Consider the following 18,892-nt stretch of genomic DNA (forward strand, 5'->3'; position numbering starts at 1 on the left):
CCCTGCACTGTTGGATATTTTTCTATGTGTCCTCCAGCAAATGAGCCTCACCAGCAAATGAGCCTCACCATGTCTCATCATGCTAACAATTAGACAGCTCCCTACATATCTAACTAAAATCTTTCTGCTTGAAAATTTAGTAAGATGTCGTCTTCTTTCTGCTTACTGTGGACATGAAAAGCAACTAACCATAATGCCCTTGTTTTCAACAATGATTTAGATGTCCAAAGACTTATCTTGTTCCCCTTCCTCTTTTTTTAGATAAAACAAACCTTATTTTTCCATTTTTCTTTTCTAAATCCTTCTTTCCTTTCTGTAGCTCCCTCCCACATCCTGAGGGAACCTTTCCCAAGCACAGATGGGCATAACACTGGCCTGTCCCAAGCAGGGGACAGGGTCACACAAGTTCGCGAATTTACCTTATGTGGACTACGATCCAGGCTGAATGCATCTCTGGAAAGCCCGTGCAGCAGCGAGTAGTGGGACTGTTTTTCACACTACTGCAGCATTAGGAAGTACTGGAAGTCTACAGTCACTGAGGCAGCTGACAGCATGTCACAGCAAATGGCCCCAATCCAAGGGAGCACTAATATGTGCAATGGTGTAGGGGAACAGGCTAAGAGCAGCCTGTCCCTGAATTCATAATCATGGCCACACCAATGGCTAGAGGAAGAAGAACAGATGCTGTTAATTGATTTTCAAGAGTTCAAAAGTCAATCACTGGTAATTACAAGAGCAGCAGCAGGCAGTTTATCTGCTGAAGGGGGTGAGGGTTGATAGGGGCAGAGGGTTAGCACATGCAGCAGGGAGAATGAATCTCTCAGCATAAGTTTCCTGTCTGTCCTCCTCTAAAATGGCTTGTAGTGCCACCCTGACCAAACCCATCACCTGGGGCTTTGCTCGTCCATCCAGGAGCAGGAGTTACTGGAGCATGTGTGGTAAAGAGATGCCCCAGGGAGCCTACAAATGAAAGGGCTCTGTGGGGTGGGCCAAGAGGTTGCAGTTGTGAACCACATGAAAAGGTGCTCCGAATCCCCAGTGACACACCTAGGGGAAGAGGCAGAGAAGCATCAGCAAAGGGGAGAGGCTGAGAACAACCTAGTGATGGAAGTGATGCAAAACTCACTAGAAATTAAAGTAGACAAAGAATCCCAAAGAGGGCCTCAGAGACAGTAAAATTTGTGTCATCCCCAGGTTTTCTGGGGGAAAGTGAGGCAGCAAACAGGAGGAGCTGGGAGCTAATGGGACAGGACTGCTGTGCCCTGCCTCAGCAGAGAAGGTGAATGTGAGCAAGAGCTGGACAGTATCACTTGCTAGCTCTCACAAAGGGATCATGAACCAGAAATAAGTCCTCATCATATGTGGGATTATAGGAAAGCAGAGGAGAAAGGCAACCAGTAAAGTATAGAAAAAGGCTGGTGAAAACAGTCTTCCCACACAAAACATCACAACCCACAGACACAAAACCTAGTGTAGAACCGAGCCTCTGGCTCACCTTGTGCGACCTCTGGCCCCAGCTCATTGCTGCATTGAGGCAGGGCCCTTCATGGGGCATAAGGGTGGACCTCCTTCATCACCTCCACCTGCATACCTGCCCAACATAAATAAATACAACAGGGGCATCTAGGCACCCAAAACACACACAGGCTGTCTGACCAGTGAAGCAAAGAGCTCTACTAACTAGCTAATTAAAAAGTAGTGAGGGAAGGCATGCAGCATTCTGCCCCTAAGGAGCAGAGAACAGAGAAGTGAAAGAAATGCAGCACATTTTCTTATCACAAGAAGAATCATTACTCATGGCTACAAGAGCAGAAGAGCTCAGGTTACTGCGCCTTTCCAGAAAATGGTTGCCTTATGTGTTCTTTCATGATTGTCAGCCCTATAAGGCTTCAGTCTGTCTGAAGCACGCAGGAGGAGATTTATCATCATCAGAGTCTGGAGACAGCTGTAGCTCTTCTGGAAAATGAATTCCTGTTCTGAAATAACTAGTGAGATTTTGAAGATATTTCTTCCAAATTGGGATGAAAAATCAAAATCTCAAAAAAATGCACAGACCTGAAATCCTGAAACAGTTCAGTCACTGTCTGCACCTTTGCTGCTCAGAAAATGGAAGGCTTCGCACCTGTTTTAAAACATTTCTTTATATAATATACACCCCATGAGACGTACTCCGCACAATCTATTTGCCATCTTTCAAGAATCAACTGCACCAAGCTGTACAGAGGAGCAGACTGTGTCACTAAATCCAGAGGAGACTAATAAAAATGATCAGAAGACTAGAAAACATGCCCTACCAGGAGAGACTGAACAAATTCTTGTTTAATCTACAGCAGAGATGACTGGGAGATAACATGATAGAAGCCTTCAAACATACATAGGGAAGATAAAAAGAGGAAGGGAATAAACAATTCTCTGTGTCCACTAGGGAGATGCCAAGTAGTAATGGGCTTAAACTGCAGTCAGGGAAATCTAGGTTAGACATTAGAAAAACTTTCCAGGGTAAAGAGAAAGAAACCATGGAAGAGATTGCCTCAGGATTTCATGGAGTTTCTAGCATTGAAGGACTCTCAGAACAGGTGAGACAAACATCTGTCAGGAATAATTTCACTCTAGCTGATCCCTCCCTTGGGCACAGGGAGTGACTAAATGACCTCTTGATGTTCCTTCCAGGCACAGCGTCTGATTATGGATAAAAGTGTGTAGCGATGTAATTAAAGACTGAGCTATAGTGAACACACACAAGTGGACTGAATCAGTGTTTCCCATGCAGCCTTTCATCTCTCATCTCCTACTGCCTGAGTGTTTGACTTGGAAACTCTCCTGTACTTTGCGCAGTTTCTTCTATATATTGCCTAGAAGTTGCCAGGACAAAGCACCTTGCTAATCCAGCAAAAATTAATGAGACTTTGGATGATTTTACACTGCAAAGCAATGCACTTACAAAGGTATTGGGATTGTGTGCTAATAATATATGAATAATTTATGGCTTGTATTGTGGCATTGCCTGGGAGCTGCTGTTAAGGGCCAGCACTCTGCTTTGCCTGACTGTCTGCAAACACGGAACAAAATGATCTTTGCCACAGAGAGCTCTGTTTCACCCTTATATTTTAATGTTTGCATTTCTGCTGAATGGGGAAAATTAAGAAAAAGAGTATGAGGTTCCAGGTAGGAAAGGTATTTGTTTGTGACCACAGCATGTTGGAGATGACTTCTCCATTTTTCAGGAAGAACCTGCTAGTGTAAAATTCAAACAGCCCAGAGTTTTATTATAATAACCTGATCTACCCACTGAGCGAGACACCCACTTCAAGGTAAAACATTTGTGTTCAGGAAGTACTAGGGACTTTTCATACCACTAATACTATGGTTCATCATAGTCTCATTTCAATCCAGCCCCAGCTCCTATGAAATGAAGAACTGTTCTGGTTTAATGGATGCCAAGTAGTCCCCACAGACAGCAAGGCTCAGGCAGGTCCCGGGTCTAACCCCAACGCCCCAGCTTACCAGCATCCCTTCCACTAATTGTCTGGTTCATCTGAGAGACCATGGATACACTCTCGGAGACTGAACAACCCCTCTTACCACTAATGGAAGCCCCCAAGCCGTCACTGAGGCTGTAACAGGGTAATGCATGTGAGAAGCAGGATAAAAAGAGGACTGCATTTAGCTGCACCTCCCCAGAGCCTGCAAAGCATTCCAGCAACAGATTCCCCGCAGCTAGCCCTGCTAATAATCCCTAGCAGGATTCATGCTGCTACTGCCTCATTTTCCTGCTCTGACAATTGAGTTTTCTTCTGTGAGAAAAAATTTGGTGCCAGCTAGAAACAAATCCTCCTGGACTTTGCCTGGTGGACTTCAGCAAAGCTGTGTGATGGGCAGAGCTTGATGTGAGGTCTCTGCAGCTCGAGCCTTGCCTGCTCACCCCCTGAGCAGCCAGCCTGCCTCCAAACACATCCAAGGGTTGTCCGCACATGCTGATGCCATGCCATACATTTCCTTATGCTCCTATCCCACTGAGACCTCTGCTGACTCTCCCAGACCATACACTCTCATCTGGTTTGCACAGTGCTGAGACCATGAGGTAGACGGGTCTTCCTGTAAACCAGGCACAAGCTGGAGCCTTTCACCCTCCTCCCAAACTTCTGCAACTACTGAGAGACTTTAGTGTCTGCCAGGCACTAATGCGATGGCTCTTCTGCCTCCTTCAAAAGTTGTTCTTCCAGCCCTCTTCCGAATGCACTTCTCCTGACAGCCCCCTATTTCATTTTCATTTCCCCATGAATTTCTTCCTGGCTTTGGCCATGCAGGCCACTTGCAAGTCCACGTAGGCAACAAGCAGCCGAGGAGAGAAGGCTTTCTCTGCCTGGTGGGGCAAAGGGGCATTTTTCTAAGCCATATACATGATCATATCCAGATCGAGCTCCACTTCCTATCTATTGAGCGCTCTGCTGAATTCTTGCTTTCGCTCTGACTTCTCACCCCCATCACTTTTTTATATCTTATTTTCTTAGGCCTCAAAATAACCCCTCTACTTTAATTCAAACCTCTTGGGAGTGCTTGTTCTGAGCCTGGACCACTGACATTTATGTGGGAGGTGAAATGAACCAAAGCTTTGCACTAACACAGAAATCCACACCATTTTTAAAACAGTGCTTTGGGTTACATGCAAATTATTCAGAAATATGCAAATTTGGATCTTTGAACAAGTTGATATGATCTCACGTACACATCCTACTTAATGCACCATCCCATTGCAAATGACAGTGGCCAGATATATCAAACACAGTTAACACTGGCATATATTTACTAAGTGTGGCTGTAGCTCAATCACAGTCATCTAGCATACAGAACTTCACTGCCTCCAAGCCATGCAGAGAAATATTGTCTGTCTCTGCCATTGAAACCCATGGCACAGAGGAGGTCTTTTCTCTGAAAGGCAGGAAAACTTATGTTCAGACGTTACAGAAGGGAAGCTGATGAATTTTTTATGCATGCTAATGGAAGAATGTAATGGCATCCTGCATGGAGAAGACAGAAGCCTGGGTATTGGAGATACCAGTGGTCCAGGATGCAAGGAGGAGATTGCCAGCCCACGGTAAGAAGTACAGAAAGGTGGGGGGGAATTATTCGCCTGGAGCCTTCCTCCATCCTCTTCCTCCCTGATACAGTTTGAGAATTACCAAACATGTCCTACCCTCTCCCACTTCCTCTCCTTGGTCAGAAGGATGATCACCAGCTTGGGATGCATCTGGTATCCGTCCTCACTGAATGACAAATTCCTGCCTTCAAAGGTGACATTGATCAGGTACCTGCAGGAGAGAAAAAAGAGCAAGGAGAATGTTAACGCTTGGGAACCGAACGTGAAACAAGAGCCTGCCCCCTGCTCTGTAGCTTACGCCAGGACGGTAGGAGCACAGTGCAAAGTGTTATGAAGCTGGGGACAGCAAAAGAAAACCTAAGAGGAAAGGGGTGGGAGAAGCAGGACAATTACTCCAGGAACTGGGACAATCAGGCAAGGCAAGGGAATTGCCCCCATTTTGTGACTGGGATAGGGAAGCGATGTCCCATGTTGGCTCTCAATGAATTCCTGAAAGTACGACTAAGAGTCACATGCACATGCATGTGCCCATGGTCCTTGACTTCCCCTTACCCCAAAGAGCAGAGGGATCCATGGCAATTATATGTGTAAACAAGCTCCACAGCCTACACTTTGCTCACTTTACAAAGGGGATTTCACATGTCGTCTGAGGACAGCGATGGCCTACAGGTGAGGCAGTGGAGTCAGCCTTCCCCCAGCCCAAACATCAAGGCAATGATAAGGAAGGCTGTAGAAAGCAGAGGAAGGAGCACCACACCTGCGAGAAGATCCATCCCTATCAGAGCCAGCATGCCTTACAGGGCCCAAAGCAACCCTCTGAAGGAGCTTAGGAATAGCGACAGTGGATGTTAAGATAGTCCAGTGAAAGTCCTTTTCCCTAGGGACAGAGTCATGCCTTATACCCAACAAGATCAAACTAAAGGGTGATCAGCCCTGAAAATCCCTGCAGCCAACATTAATGATTCTCTTTGTCTGGAAAGGCCCTGTCACTTCTGCGCAAGGCACCCCCCCTTTGGGGCATCTCATGTCAGCTATACAAATGGACTATTAAACAGTCCGGGCTTCAATCTTATTTATCCTAAGGCCTCTTCACTCAGCTCCGGCAGTGGGGAAGATCTTTAAGTGGACCGAGATTACAGCTACACTCATTTCAAGGCCTTGCTGCATCATGAAAGCATGTTGAAGTGGTGTTGCTGTAAATGAGAATCAGGTCTATTGTTTTCTTAACTGTCATGCCACCCAGAATGACACTGTGGGGAAGAGGAGGAGGCAAATATACATTTCACAGTTCAGTGGCTTATATGACATCTCCGTGGCACTCTGACAGTTTCCCCTGTTCATATATTTCACTTCAATTCACAATCCTGTTGCATGAAGTAGATTTTGCCTTTATACACCTGTTCTGGCACCAGTAGCATCACATCACCGTGAGAGGCAGAGGTGACCAAGCTGCCTGCAGGGCTAGCCCCAGGACTCTGCCCTCCCGTGCATTGCCCAGTTCTCCTATAAATTACACAAGCAACATTGCCATTACAGACATGAGAGGTTCTTCTGCTTTATTACACTGTGACACCAGGAAACATTTCCTGATATTCGGCTTCAGTTTGTCCCTTCTGAACTCGATTTGAACCAATTTCAAGAAAAAAAGAAAAAAAAAAAAGTGTTCTTTCAGTGGGCTCATACTTTCCCACTATCTGCACACAGAGAACTCCCTGCTAATTTAATGAAAGCATTAGTAACAGGGAAACTTCTTCAAACAAATAAAAAAGCACATCATGATTTTAGCTTCTTCCTTTTCACAAACCTTTTTGTTCTAACTCCATTAATCAACCAAACTGAGCCGCTAATTCCCCATTACCAAGTGCAATCAGCAATTATGTTTACTTCTAAAGGAAATTCCATACTTGCTCGAAGGTTGTGACCTTCAGGGGACATGCACAGCATAGGAAACACAGCCATAAGGGAGCCCAGTGTGAAACATTTACAACAGGACGAGTTTCAAAGGCTATTGGTAATTTTCCAAAAGCCAGACCCATTCAGCACCCAAACACTGAGAGAACCCCAAAACATCAGCCACATGGAAAATCTTAGCCACACAACTGCTTGCAATGGTGTAAAAGATCGCATGTCAGGACCACACACGCTCTTTTTCTGGCATTTCTTTCCCAGCCATTTGCATTGTGCTGGTACTGAGGAATGCCAGGCACAGACCATCACCAGGTATGTGCAGCCTACCAGACCTATGTAAGGTTCTGGTGATGAGAAAGACCTTCCAGTGAATGAAGATTACAGCTATACCCATTTCATGACTTCTCTGCACCGGCCACCAGAGTAATGACAAAGCAAGGCTCCAAGAAGATGAGGATGGTATTAGTGTGATGGGAGTTGCAGCTTTATATGTCAGTATTTAGAAAGCAGCACCAATATCTAATTAAACAAACAGCAATATTAAACAGTTCTCAGCCTTCTTTCCTCTCCCACCTCAGAATGATGCCGCTATGGGAATCTCCCTTGCACAGCTTGACAAGAAGAGTTCACAGAAATCAGCAACAGATATGACACAAGAGGGTGTCATTTCTGTTCAATTTCCACTGGAAAGATTAGATCCACTAATAATAATCAAGGAGGAATCATCAGCGACTCCTATCCTTGGAGCTGCCTTGAGATTTACACTTAAAGCGGCACTAAAATCCCTCGCTTCGCACCTTAATGACTGAAATTAGTCTCCAAATTTGGCACAATAACTCTTCAGAGGGTTTTCTCTCAAACCCATTAGCAACATGTTTACCGAAGTTTGCAGGAGGAGTGCAGAAGCAGCAGCTCTCCCCCAGATTTCCCTGCACTCCTGCGGCTTGCTGGATCCCATCACCTACATGGGGATGCAGGGCGAGAGCAGCACCCCAGGCACTGTGGGGCTTGCTCAGGTGCGCTGGGCAAGGGAACACCTGCCTGACAAAGCATCAGGGCTTGAAGGACTCCCTGGCAGGGCAAGTCAGCAGCATGCCGCAAGGCAGGCACACTCGAGTGGCTCTGCCCTCCATCACTACTGCAGCAAGAGTCATCCCCTTCGGCAGCAGCGCTGCCCTGGTATGCCAGCACTACTGCTGCCTGCTCTGGCCAGGGGGATTTGTTTCCTCCCTACAGCCTACACACACTCCAGTCCTCTAAGAGGCAACCAGGGGGCTGGGAGACTCCCTGGCATGACTGCACTGAGCCAGCAGCTGCAGCAGGGGCACAACGTGAGGGCAGCAGGCTGTGCATGCAGGTGATGTAACCCAAGATGAAACTGCCTGTAAAGGGCTTAATCCGTGATTCCCTGGATGTTTTGGACTCCAAGATGGAGAGAGAAATAGAAAGGGGGTGTGGGAGGGCAGACACAGGCAATTTAATTTAATTTGCTAGAAACACCTTTCAGCAAAGAATTTCATTTATCTGGAGCTGCTCAGTGTAAGCACAGAAGGGTCAAGCCCTTCCCTTGAGATGCAGTGGCCACAATGCCCAAACTCAGCTGAATGGGAACAAAACACACACGACACTGTAGAAACAGGCTGACATTGTGAGCCTCGTGGTACGGATGAGCAGGCAGGAACAAAGAAGGAAGTGACGTGTCCTTGGGCACAAAGCAAGTCAGATTCGGGGGACCTGACTCCCCCATCCTGTGCTCTGACCATTAGGTAACATCACCTGCTGTAGATGTGAGGCTGACAGCCCTGCAAGCTAACGGGGAGTGTTTCCAAGGCTGGTTGGCATAGGAAATAGAGCATTAAAACCACATCAGAGGGACAATTTAGGACCAGCAGAGAGATGATGACATTTTAAATGGTTTCAGCTAGTGATGGGGAAAGCCCGGAGAGGCAAATGTGGCAGGCAGAGGGGACTTGTGGGGAGACAGGAAGGGTGTTAACCAAATTTTTCTCTGCCCCGGGACAGCTCTGAAGGAGATGCGTTTGAAATCAGCACTAACCACTCCTACTTCTGCCTCCAGTGCCTTGCTGGGAATCAGCTCCTCCTGAAGCTGCTGACTGGGTGGGCAAATTTGGACAATGCCTCGGCTCAGTCCATCGCACTTTCTGCCTCACTTGTGCATGCACACACACACACACTCCCCTGTGCCCTGTCAGTGCTTGTTACACTCCAATGAGATAAGCAGTCTGTCTGGAATGGCATGATTATCCTAACATAGCCCGCTTCCCTGAATAAAACAGGCCATATAAATAAAACAGCCTCTCCACTATCAGCATCAAGGAGTCATCTCAGCAGTCCAGCACAAAAGGGAAAAACAGGGTGTAGGTGGAGCATGGGGAAGGAAAGGCTATGGGATACCTCAGCTGGAGAGGATTTGCAAAGTAAAAGACAGGTAGAGTTTGATGCAGGATAAGGGGATGGGGATACAGACTACCATCAGACTCTTTGGAAACTCACTGTAGCATGAAATACTGAGGCTGGTTCAGCAGCATAACAGCAGTGAGATGAAGACCTTTACCCCGCAGAATCTGCATGGCAAAATAGCCTTTTCCTTTCCCCTAGAGACAGCATTAAAAACCCACCAGCCAGAGGTACCAAGGACAGGCATAGCTGCCTGTGCAGACCCACTTCATGCTCAGGTAATGGCAAAGACGAGTGTGTTACTGCACCTCAGCACAAGTGGTCACAGCTCCAAACTGTGCTCCCTTGCCCAGCCCCAGCAAGACCTGCCCAGCCTGGGCTGATGCAAACGGCCATGGCAGAGTGCATCAGTCCTGCCATGCAGCAGGTCCTGCCTGCCCCACACACCTGCTCCCAGATGAGGACAGACAGACAGAAAGGTGGGTGGACTCAAAAGACAGGGACAAGTGAGTTTAGGACCAGTGTATTTATCTACAAATGGGAATTCTGACCTTCAAGTGGCAAGTGATTGACAAATAAAGGTTTAACCAGCGCTAACTATGTTGTTAATAGCTTCTGCTCTCATCTGAGAGACTGAAATAGAATAGATGGTTTTTTCAGTGAGAAAACTGCAACAGATCCCTTCGACTTCTGATTTAAACCTCCATTCTCCAAACCCAGGGGAAGCTTAAAATAATACAGATATTTTTTTTCCATACCATTGCTCGACATTTCCATGGTTGCCTCTGCCTCAGAGGACAGCCAATACATGCACAACAGCCATCCAGACCCAGCTGTGAGTGCTTGAGGTCTCTCGAGATAAGGCAGTCTCCATGGGATATCAAACCCAATTGCTCACCCCCAAAAAGGTGAGAATGGGCTCCACTTGGACCTTTGACCAAACTTCCCCATCGCTGGTATTGACCCTGGCTGAGCCTTTCAGAGGCTCTCCCATCGCTCACTGCCCTGCGCTGCCCCAGCCTCCTGGCCTGCCTCCTGCTGCTGTGGTGCCGATGGCTTGTGGAGATGTGAAAAGCAGGCACATCTGGCTGTGTCTGTGTAACATCTGTGCGGTGTCAGGTACGATTTACAGTAAAAGGATTCCATGGAAGGGGCACGAGTGCAGCTGATTTTACATAACAAGGGGCATGGACTCTGTTATTTCTGCTATCATGAAGAACAAAACCAAAACAAGATAGGAAAAAAATAGAAGCAACCATTGACTATGAAGATTAAATCTTAAAGGAACAGTATCTCACTCATCTTCACTTGCTCCTTTCTCTCTTACTGTCAGTGTTAGTACTGAATCTGAGGAGATGCACTCCAAGAAAGCAAGCAAGTGTTGAAAAGAGACCAACCAAATTCCAAATTTTACAGGCATCCTGCACCAGAAAATCTGTCCAGGCTACAGCCATTTTATACTACTGGGAACCAACCTGACTAGCAGGCTTAGAGAAATGTCCAGAGCTCAAGACTGTTTTCATTAAGGAAAGAGGTTAGGAGAGCATCTAGATTAGGAAATATCCCTCAGGCTACAAGATAACAGAGATATAAGAGATTAATTTGGCTTTTCCCTGCTGTCCACACCTTTTGTGAAGACAAGAAGGCAGATACTGGGCTGGAATAAATCAGTGATATTCAGCTGACATCTACAGAGTGATATTGTTTCATCTGCTGAGATTCTGGCCCCTCACCTATAGGAAGATGAATTTTCTTGGTGTTTGTTCCTGACCTGTCCTTGCTGTTTCTCCACCATATTTAGCAAAGTTGTTTTGAAAACAATGTACATGTGCGCTGAGACTTTCAAGTGACAACTCCTATCTACAGTGGAAAGATGAATCTTTTCCATCACTCCCTCTCTTAATCATAAAAAAAATGATACTTCCACTTTATTTCCCATTTCTTCTATTGGACTGAGGATATATCTATCCTTAGAGTATGTAGGGAGCCAAAGCAATGGCAGGGCCCCTTTCCTACATGCACTGCTTGATCCTAATGAGACGGGACCATTCCTGAGAACGAGAAGTGAAGCTCACTTTCCACAGCCTATGCAGTCCCCAGCCTCCCTCCTGAAAATGCAAAAGGAAATTCAAGCACCGCAGCACAGGGTTTTGCAGCACGGACAGATGTCTGTCAGAAAATGGACAGAGCGGGGACTCATTGTGCAGGGTCACCGAATTACCCCCTGATGGGGAACATGGGGTCAGCTCCAACCTGGGGCAGAAATGACAGTAATGACACCTAGATGAAAGGCTGCTCAGTGACCTTCAGAGTTTCCACAATAGCTTTTGCTCCCATGTACCTAATAGCAGCTAGGATCTGATTTCCCATTTGCTTTTGGTCCTATACAGTCATTGCCTTTGATAGAAAGGGGGAAAGAGGTGCTGCCATTCAGGTCTAGAGGCATTTTACACTCCCTTTGCCAGGGTGCTGCTCACGGTACCAAGGCCAGACTGTGAGAGCTAGGTCACTTGTAGGAAACATAGGTATAAATTAGGATGAGGTGACCTGTTTATGGAAAAAAGGGCAGGATAAATCTTCATTTTGCCCCATCTGCTATGTCGGTCACAGCAATATCTTGAAAACCCAACCAAAGCCAATTTTTTCTCACACACATCCTGACTGACCTATTTTCACAAATGCCAGAGCTGGGAAAAATTACCTATCAAAACCACTTTTTAAATGGGAAAGGGGCATAAGAACTTGGTAACATTTTCTCATGATGAGGTCAACATTTTGTCAGAAAGAAAGAGAACCATAAGATCTGAAAACTGTAATGGCATTGGACAGAAAATGAAGCTTCTGGCATGGTCATGCTCCCATACAGTCTGGTCTGTTGCGTGACACCTTCTGCCCTTTCTTTTAAGGACAAGAGCCCTAGTTAAAATACATCTGTAATATGCCACCCTGAAAGAGTCCTACACAAGGACCAGCATCACCTCAACAGTGGAAGGGATATCACTGGAGATTTAGTCCATCCAGGTTTCAAAAAGGAGAAACAGGAATATAAAATTCCCATGCTCCTAATCGCAAGAGACAGCAAATAGGATTTCCATGTCAAAATATTCCATTTTAAACCCAAAATATTTGATTCACAACTTTTCTTCCAAAACTGTATTTTTTGCTGGGAAATTGATACAGTCCTAACTAGCTTGAGAATATACCTCTACACCTTCTGGCCTCACTGGAGATAAAACAGAAACAAGGAAAAGTGTTTTAAGAGCATACTCTGGTTAAAGCTGGAAATATCTATAAATCTCATAGGAAATCAGTCTATTCTCAGAAAGCTTTTTTTTATCCAAAAAGCTTTGATAAAAACAAATATACTTCTGAATTGACTCACCAAACCTTTAAGTAATAGAATTAAGGTAAAAATTGTTACAGTGACTGGATAAAATAAAACCAGAATGTTCAGTCCAAAATTGGATCAAGCTGCAAAGCTTTACTGAGCTAATAAATTCCTGCCAATTACTTTTTTAAAGTATTATTTTTTTATTTCTACATCTTTTCATCCTTCCTTATTCATTAGGAACAGATAACATACCACTATTCTCCAAAGTAAAACTAGTCTTCAAGGTACTTCTCCCATTTGAAAGGACTAAAAGTCTACTTACATGGGGCAGCAAAAGCACAGAAAATTATATTTGTCAGAACAGCTGTCAATGGGTCATAATTATGTCTTGGCATCCACCTAACAGGTCACTGATGGAAGCTATACCACTAGGAACAGGCAAATACTGAAAGGTTAAGCGATGCCCTTCAAATCTGTTTATCTGTCTTAGGGTGCAGTCATACAAACATTGATAGGACAAGCAGTCACAGAACAGAAGTCAAATAAGGCTTTTCACAGTGATTTTTCACCCAGGATGATGTTTTTCAAGCTCTATCAATTTGCAGAGACTTAAAAAATATTCCAGTTGAACTACTGTCCCCATACAGTGAATTTAATCCCACTGACAACAGCCTTACTTTTCTTAATCATTTTTGCACATCCCGTAGAAATCTCCCATGGACCAACATGGCTGTGGACCACAGCTTAAAACAACTGGCTGAGTAGATGAGCATGTCAACAGCCCCTTTGGTCTTCTGAAGGTGGCTGGTGTGCTGAGAGTCAACCATCAGGACATCTCGGTATTTAGCCAGAGCTCTTTCCAGTTTCTGTCCTGGGACTCAATACCAGCAAGTAAGTGAGCACACCAATTTTCCTCTAGAGCTTTCAGGACTTTTCTGCTTGCAGAAAACCACTCAAATCTGCCAGAAAAGTCTCCCTCACCGCTGCTAGAAGCCAGACAAGGCTCAACTAGCTGGAGAGACTGAAATAAATCCCGTTGTTACATTCTCTGAAACAGCAGACTAACTTAACTGTTTTCAACGCACGAAGAACCCACAAGTGATTTTGGGATTATTCAACGTTTATCAAGTGTTGAAAGCATTCACACATTTGCAAGGGCAGCAAATTCACAGTGCTCACAGGAGCAGAGCCATTGCCCGCCAGGAGATGTGGTCCAAAAAGTGTGACTGGATTTTCCTGGGTCTGTAGTGATTCAGCCAAGATGGCACCATATCACTTTCTTCCCTCCCCTATTGCACCTCCACAGGGGGATTGATTAAAACAAACAAACAAATAATCACTCCCATCGGTAACTGTGTGGGGGTCTGGAGGCTGCTTCTCCTTCGCCAGAGGAGCCACTCTCTCTCCGCTGCTGCTCCCTCTCCTTTCTCCCTCTTTCTCTCCCTCCGTGGGTTGATGTTTCCATGGAAACGTGTTCTTTAGTGCCGCTGAAATTACACTGCATTTAAAGCATTAACCCTTCCTTGGGCTGAGGAAAGTCACAGAACAATTAGGGCGGGTTTTTTTGTCCCCCTCCCCTTTAAACTTCTTTGTGATTTTTTTCCTTGCAGCATTAGGAAAACCTCGTTCTTCTGGAGAAGACCTCCCAGTTAGCATTTGTCTGACAAGGGTCACAGGATGCATCACCAGTGGGGTAGTGTCTAATTTAAGATTTTTTTTTTCTTTTTTTTTTTTTCTACACAAAACCATTAACGCATTTCTCTCCACACTACATGCAAACAGGGAAAATGCTGCAGTAGCAATGAAAGTGAAGAGTGAGATAGAAAGAGCAGCAAGCAAGCCATGAGCTGGCACATGCAGAGAACACAGCTTCAGTTAATACCAGAGCTGAACCCCTCATAGCCCCACACTAAGCAGCAGCTTCTTCATTGCGAAGTGCCATAATCGCAGACCTCACCACTCCTCCTCGAGCATGCCTCGTCTTCCTCTTCACAATCACGTCTGTAATTAGCCACCCTTGTCTTCACTTGCAGTTAGCACTCCAAACACTACTGTAACACTTGCTGCAATCAGTACCTTCCTCACCACCAGCACCCTTCCCTGTGCCATTGCTTCTCCACCCAAACTTCCATCTCTGATGCTCTTCCCGGTGTCTCTCTATTGCCAGCCATCACCTTCATCAGCACTTCCAACGCAGCCATTCCTGGGGCACCACTGTCTTCATCGTTGCCAGCCCAACCGCATGACCACTGGCACTTTCTGTGCTCCCACTGTGGGCCAACAAGGCTCTGAAAGCCAAGATGTCCCCATCCAATTGCTCCCTGGACCCCAGGTCCCAACTCAAAATTTAGTCTGCAAATCCTCAGCCCCCAGCCTTTCCTTATCCCCACCCCAGTCACAGCCATAACTCCTCTGTGCTCTTCTTCCACTGACGACATCCCTTTTTCAAACACTGGGAAAATATACAAGGGAGATAAATACCAAGAATCTCCTTCCAGTCTTTCACCTGGGTTCCTGCACTCAGGTGTGCCTCCTTTCTGCCCCAAAGTCCCATGACTTGACAGCTTGCAAACCCCTTTCATTACTTCTACCTGCATAGCTACAGGGTCCATATTCCCTTGCACCATCTATTTTGGGTTTCCCAGCACACACTGAATGCTTCAAGCATATCTCACCATTCTCAACTCTTGCCCCAAAAGTCAGACTGTGAAGCCTCCTGCTTTGAGTTGGGTGCATATGTAGTGCAGTGAGGATGGATCAGTGTGGGAGGAAGATGCTATTCTGAAATGAATGATAAATATGGATAATAAACTCAACCTAAGTCTTTTCTGCCTGTCTCTAGTGGGTTACCAATATGGGAGATAGAAATATCATGGGTACATTTTGAACACGGCTGGGAACACTGCCAAAGTCCTACTCAGAGTTCACACATTTACATCATTTATATCACATCCGACTTGAGCCTTGTATTATTAACTTTGTAGAGTGTTTTGTGATGTAGTTTCTAGTCCAGGCTCTGTTAAATAAAGTTACATGCCCTCTCTCTCTTCCTTTTGATAAAAGAGAGAGTGATGTCTGGGGCTACACAAGGTCTTGCTAAGCACAAGGAGGGCAACTGTGTCTGCTGATACCGTCAGTGCACTCCTACATTCTCACACAGTGCTCTGGAAAACCTTTTGGGATCCATCCCTGGGGCCTGAAAGGTGCAAAAAGAAAGGAAATATTTGCCTTGTGGTCAACAGTTCAACTCCTAGTCCATGTTGGTAGTGACTGAAGATTTTTTTCTCTGCTGCTGGATGTTCAGGAGCCTCTGTGAAACATGCAGATGGGGTACACCTAACAGATGCCCAACATGGCACTGTGACCACTCAAGCTTCTTCCTCTGCAGTGTCAGAAAAGGAGTTGAAGACAGAAGGAGACAAACAACCCAGGGCATGGGACTGAAGAAATTATGTTTGTCTAGAACAGAGTAAAGGTATATCAACAAGGAAAGAGGTAGAGCATTGCTGACAGATCAGGCTTTTTGCTTTCTGTGGGACAGACTACAGTCTGTGGCAGCTGAAAATACATTACCTTCCAGGAATTCATGCAAAAGAAGAGGAGCTACAATGACCCAGCACTGTGACTTTATGGTTTTGTAAATCGATAATTTTTCCAACAGCCTGAAAAGACTCCAGGTTATACTCCATCACCTACTCCACATGCCCAATTTAGACTCTGTGATTATTATGGCATCCGAGGCCAGGCAAGCAGCAAGTGACTCAGATGCCTGGTACACACAGACAATGAGGAGAGATAGCCACAATGCGTAGGTTAGGTGTCTGCAGCAGGCCGCCTGAATGTAGTTGTCTACATAAAAAAGAAACAAAACGTGCATCCTCAATGTTTCCTGAACAAGAAAAGAGAGAGAAGGAGTCAACTTCAGCCCGTGTTGCTGCATCTCCAGTGAAGTAAATGTGCCATTTTACTCTGGAGCTGCATTTGATCTTGAATTACTCCTCTGCTTCTTCTCTGGGAAAAGGTCAGTTTAAAGAAGCCTCAGGCGTAATGCTAACATCGCATCCAATAAAAGACTCTCAGGAGGTCTGAAATAAGTACAAGGTCCAAATTTGGGATATATTATCTGAATCCTTTCCCTTCTCCCTCCTGAACAGTCAGAGTGGGAAATCTCCCAAGAATATTTCTTTGCTCAGGAGACTTCCAGGACTCCTTGGACCTAGAAATACTGTGAATAAGGTTTTCCAACATGCATCTGAGGATCCCTGGCCACAGTGCCCACTGCGGGAAGCCTGAACACAGTGCAGACGGAAACAGCAAGCATGCTGGGAGTAAGACCAGAACATTTCCATAGAGAGTGCAGCAGAGAGTCAATTCCCACATCTATTACCATACCACAGCTCCCTCCAGTTCAACCAGCTCTGCTACCCAGAGCAGCAAAGCTATCAGAGTACCCCAGTGCTTTTCAGAGATATCCAGGCGAGCTTATTTAATTGGAGCAGAAACTTAACTGATTTCACCTTTAATTGGTGCTTAAGCTAACAAACTAAAACGTAATGCACAAACCTCACACACAAGTCCTGATAAAGTGTGGACATACCCTGAGAGCTCAGGAATTAGCATGAGGACCAGGTGGGATAATGTGGGCTCTAGTTCTGGTCTCATTCAGTACCTTCGGCTGTATCATTTCCGCAGCTCTTGCTGTGCACATATTGTGGCAGCGTATGAGTTGTCTGCACCCTTTTCTGTTGGCAGCAGTCACTATGATCACTTTAGAAAAAGCAGCCTCCAGAGGAGACACCTTTCAGAAATCTCTCACTCCTCCTTTTTCTCCAACATGTCTTGGGCGCTTAAAAGTCATTGATTCAGACTCCAGACTCCAAATGACACAGTCCCTTCAAGAAACCGGTCATAATCTCCAGCGTCATGTAAGCACTTCTCAAAGCCATAACCCTGCCAGGGTGCCCATCAGCTGGAGCTCCCCTCTGCAGCTTCCCACCACCCTCCCTCCAGGAGGACCTACAAGTCCAAGACAGAGACTTCACTCTTGCCCAGGGACAAGGTTTTGAAGAGGCAGATGGAGCCTCCCCTACCCACACATTAAATTGAAAAGCAAACTTTTAACACCAAAAAAAACCCCAAAACATTGGGGGGATCTGAAATTCTTTGTGGATTATGACTTTTCCATGGCAACAGGCTTGAGAAACAGGAGGGCTGGGGAGAGGGGCGAGGAGAGGGGGAGGGAGGGAAGGGAAGACAGAGTGCTGAGGAAGGAGCGAGCAGCACCAGTACATTGCCATGGAAACCCTCTTGCATTGGCAACCAACTGCCAAAGTCAGTCAGGATCCCAAAAATGGGCTTGGTGGGGGGCCTGGGAGGGGCTGGGAGGGTGGGAGCCATTACCGGGCCAGCCCCGAGGGTACCCCATCCCCACAAACACCAGCACTGCTCCTTTCCCCCTTCCATGCTAGCCATGACACTCCTGATACCCTCACCTCCACCAGACAGAGCCAAATTTGGCCCAGCTGAAGAGTGGGAGGAAATACGGATCAGCAAATGAAACAAGCAGGGCGGGCGGGAAGGAGCGAGGCAGAGAGGGATAATTTTTCTGATAGCCGTTGGTTTGCTTTCTACCTTTCTGGATCGATTTGGACCACGCAGATGTATTTGTTTTCACACCCCAGATGGCTGTAGAAAGAGGATGTCACTCCTAATTACTGAAATCAAGATGGAAATGTTACTTCCCTGCAAACTTAGCCACTGAGGCAAGAAGAAGGGCTGTGTCTGACTAAAAGTTGCCGGGTCCACATTTGCACAGGGCCACGTTCCTTTCAACTGTGTCTATCCCACACAGTACAGCAAACGTCCCAGCCTATCTCTAAGACATGACAGATGCCACCATGTTGCGGCCAAGTGAAAAATTAGAGGAGATTCTGCTAATGGAAATGAAGCACACTGTGAAAATGAGTTAATACTGCCTTCTAACCCTCTTCTGCAACACTCAGAGGGCAGGCAGCTCGGTGAGATGAACGATCAGCCATTCACACCCCTTTGCATGCTGTATTTCATCAGAAGCCTTTTGCTGCCATAAGAAGCAGTCAAAGACAGATTTTGGAGAAAGAACTTAAAAAGGGTTGGCA

At 45.9% G+C, this 18,892-nt stretch overlaps 1 protein-coding gene across 2 annotated transcripts in view; it reads right to left on the reverse strand.

Moving 5' to 3' along the window:
• Positions 1-18,892, reverse strand: part of GRIN2B (glutamate ionotropic receptor NMDA type subunit 2B) — a 206,877-nt gene that overhangs the window by 72,630 nt on the left and 115,355 nt on the right. For both annotated transcript variants that reach the window (XM_087767094.1, XM_087767095.1), the window contains exon 5: positions 5,195-5,309. In XM_087767094.1, the coding sequence (XP_087623220.1) occupies positions 5,195-5,309 (115 nt within the window). The remainder of the gene's footprint in view (positions 1-5,194; positions 5,310-18,892) is intronic.

The sequence above is a fragment of the Nipponia nippon genome, unplaced genomic scaffold (genome assembly GCF_047370975.1).
Source record: "Nipponia nippon isolate SJK-2023a ecotype South Korea unplaced genomic scaffold, ASM4737097v1 scaffold_3, whole genome shotgun sequence".
NCBI classification, from domain to species: Eukaryota; Metazoa; Chordata; class Aves; order Pelecaniformes; family Threskiornithidae; genus Nipponia; species Nipponia nippon.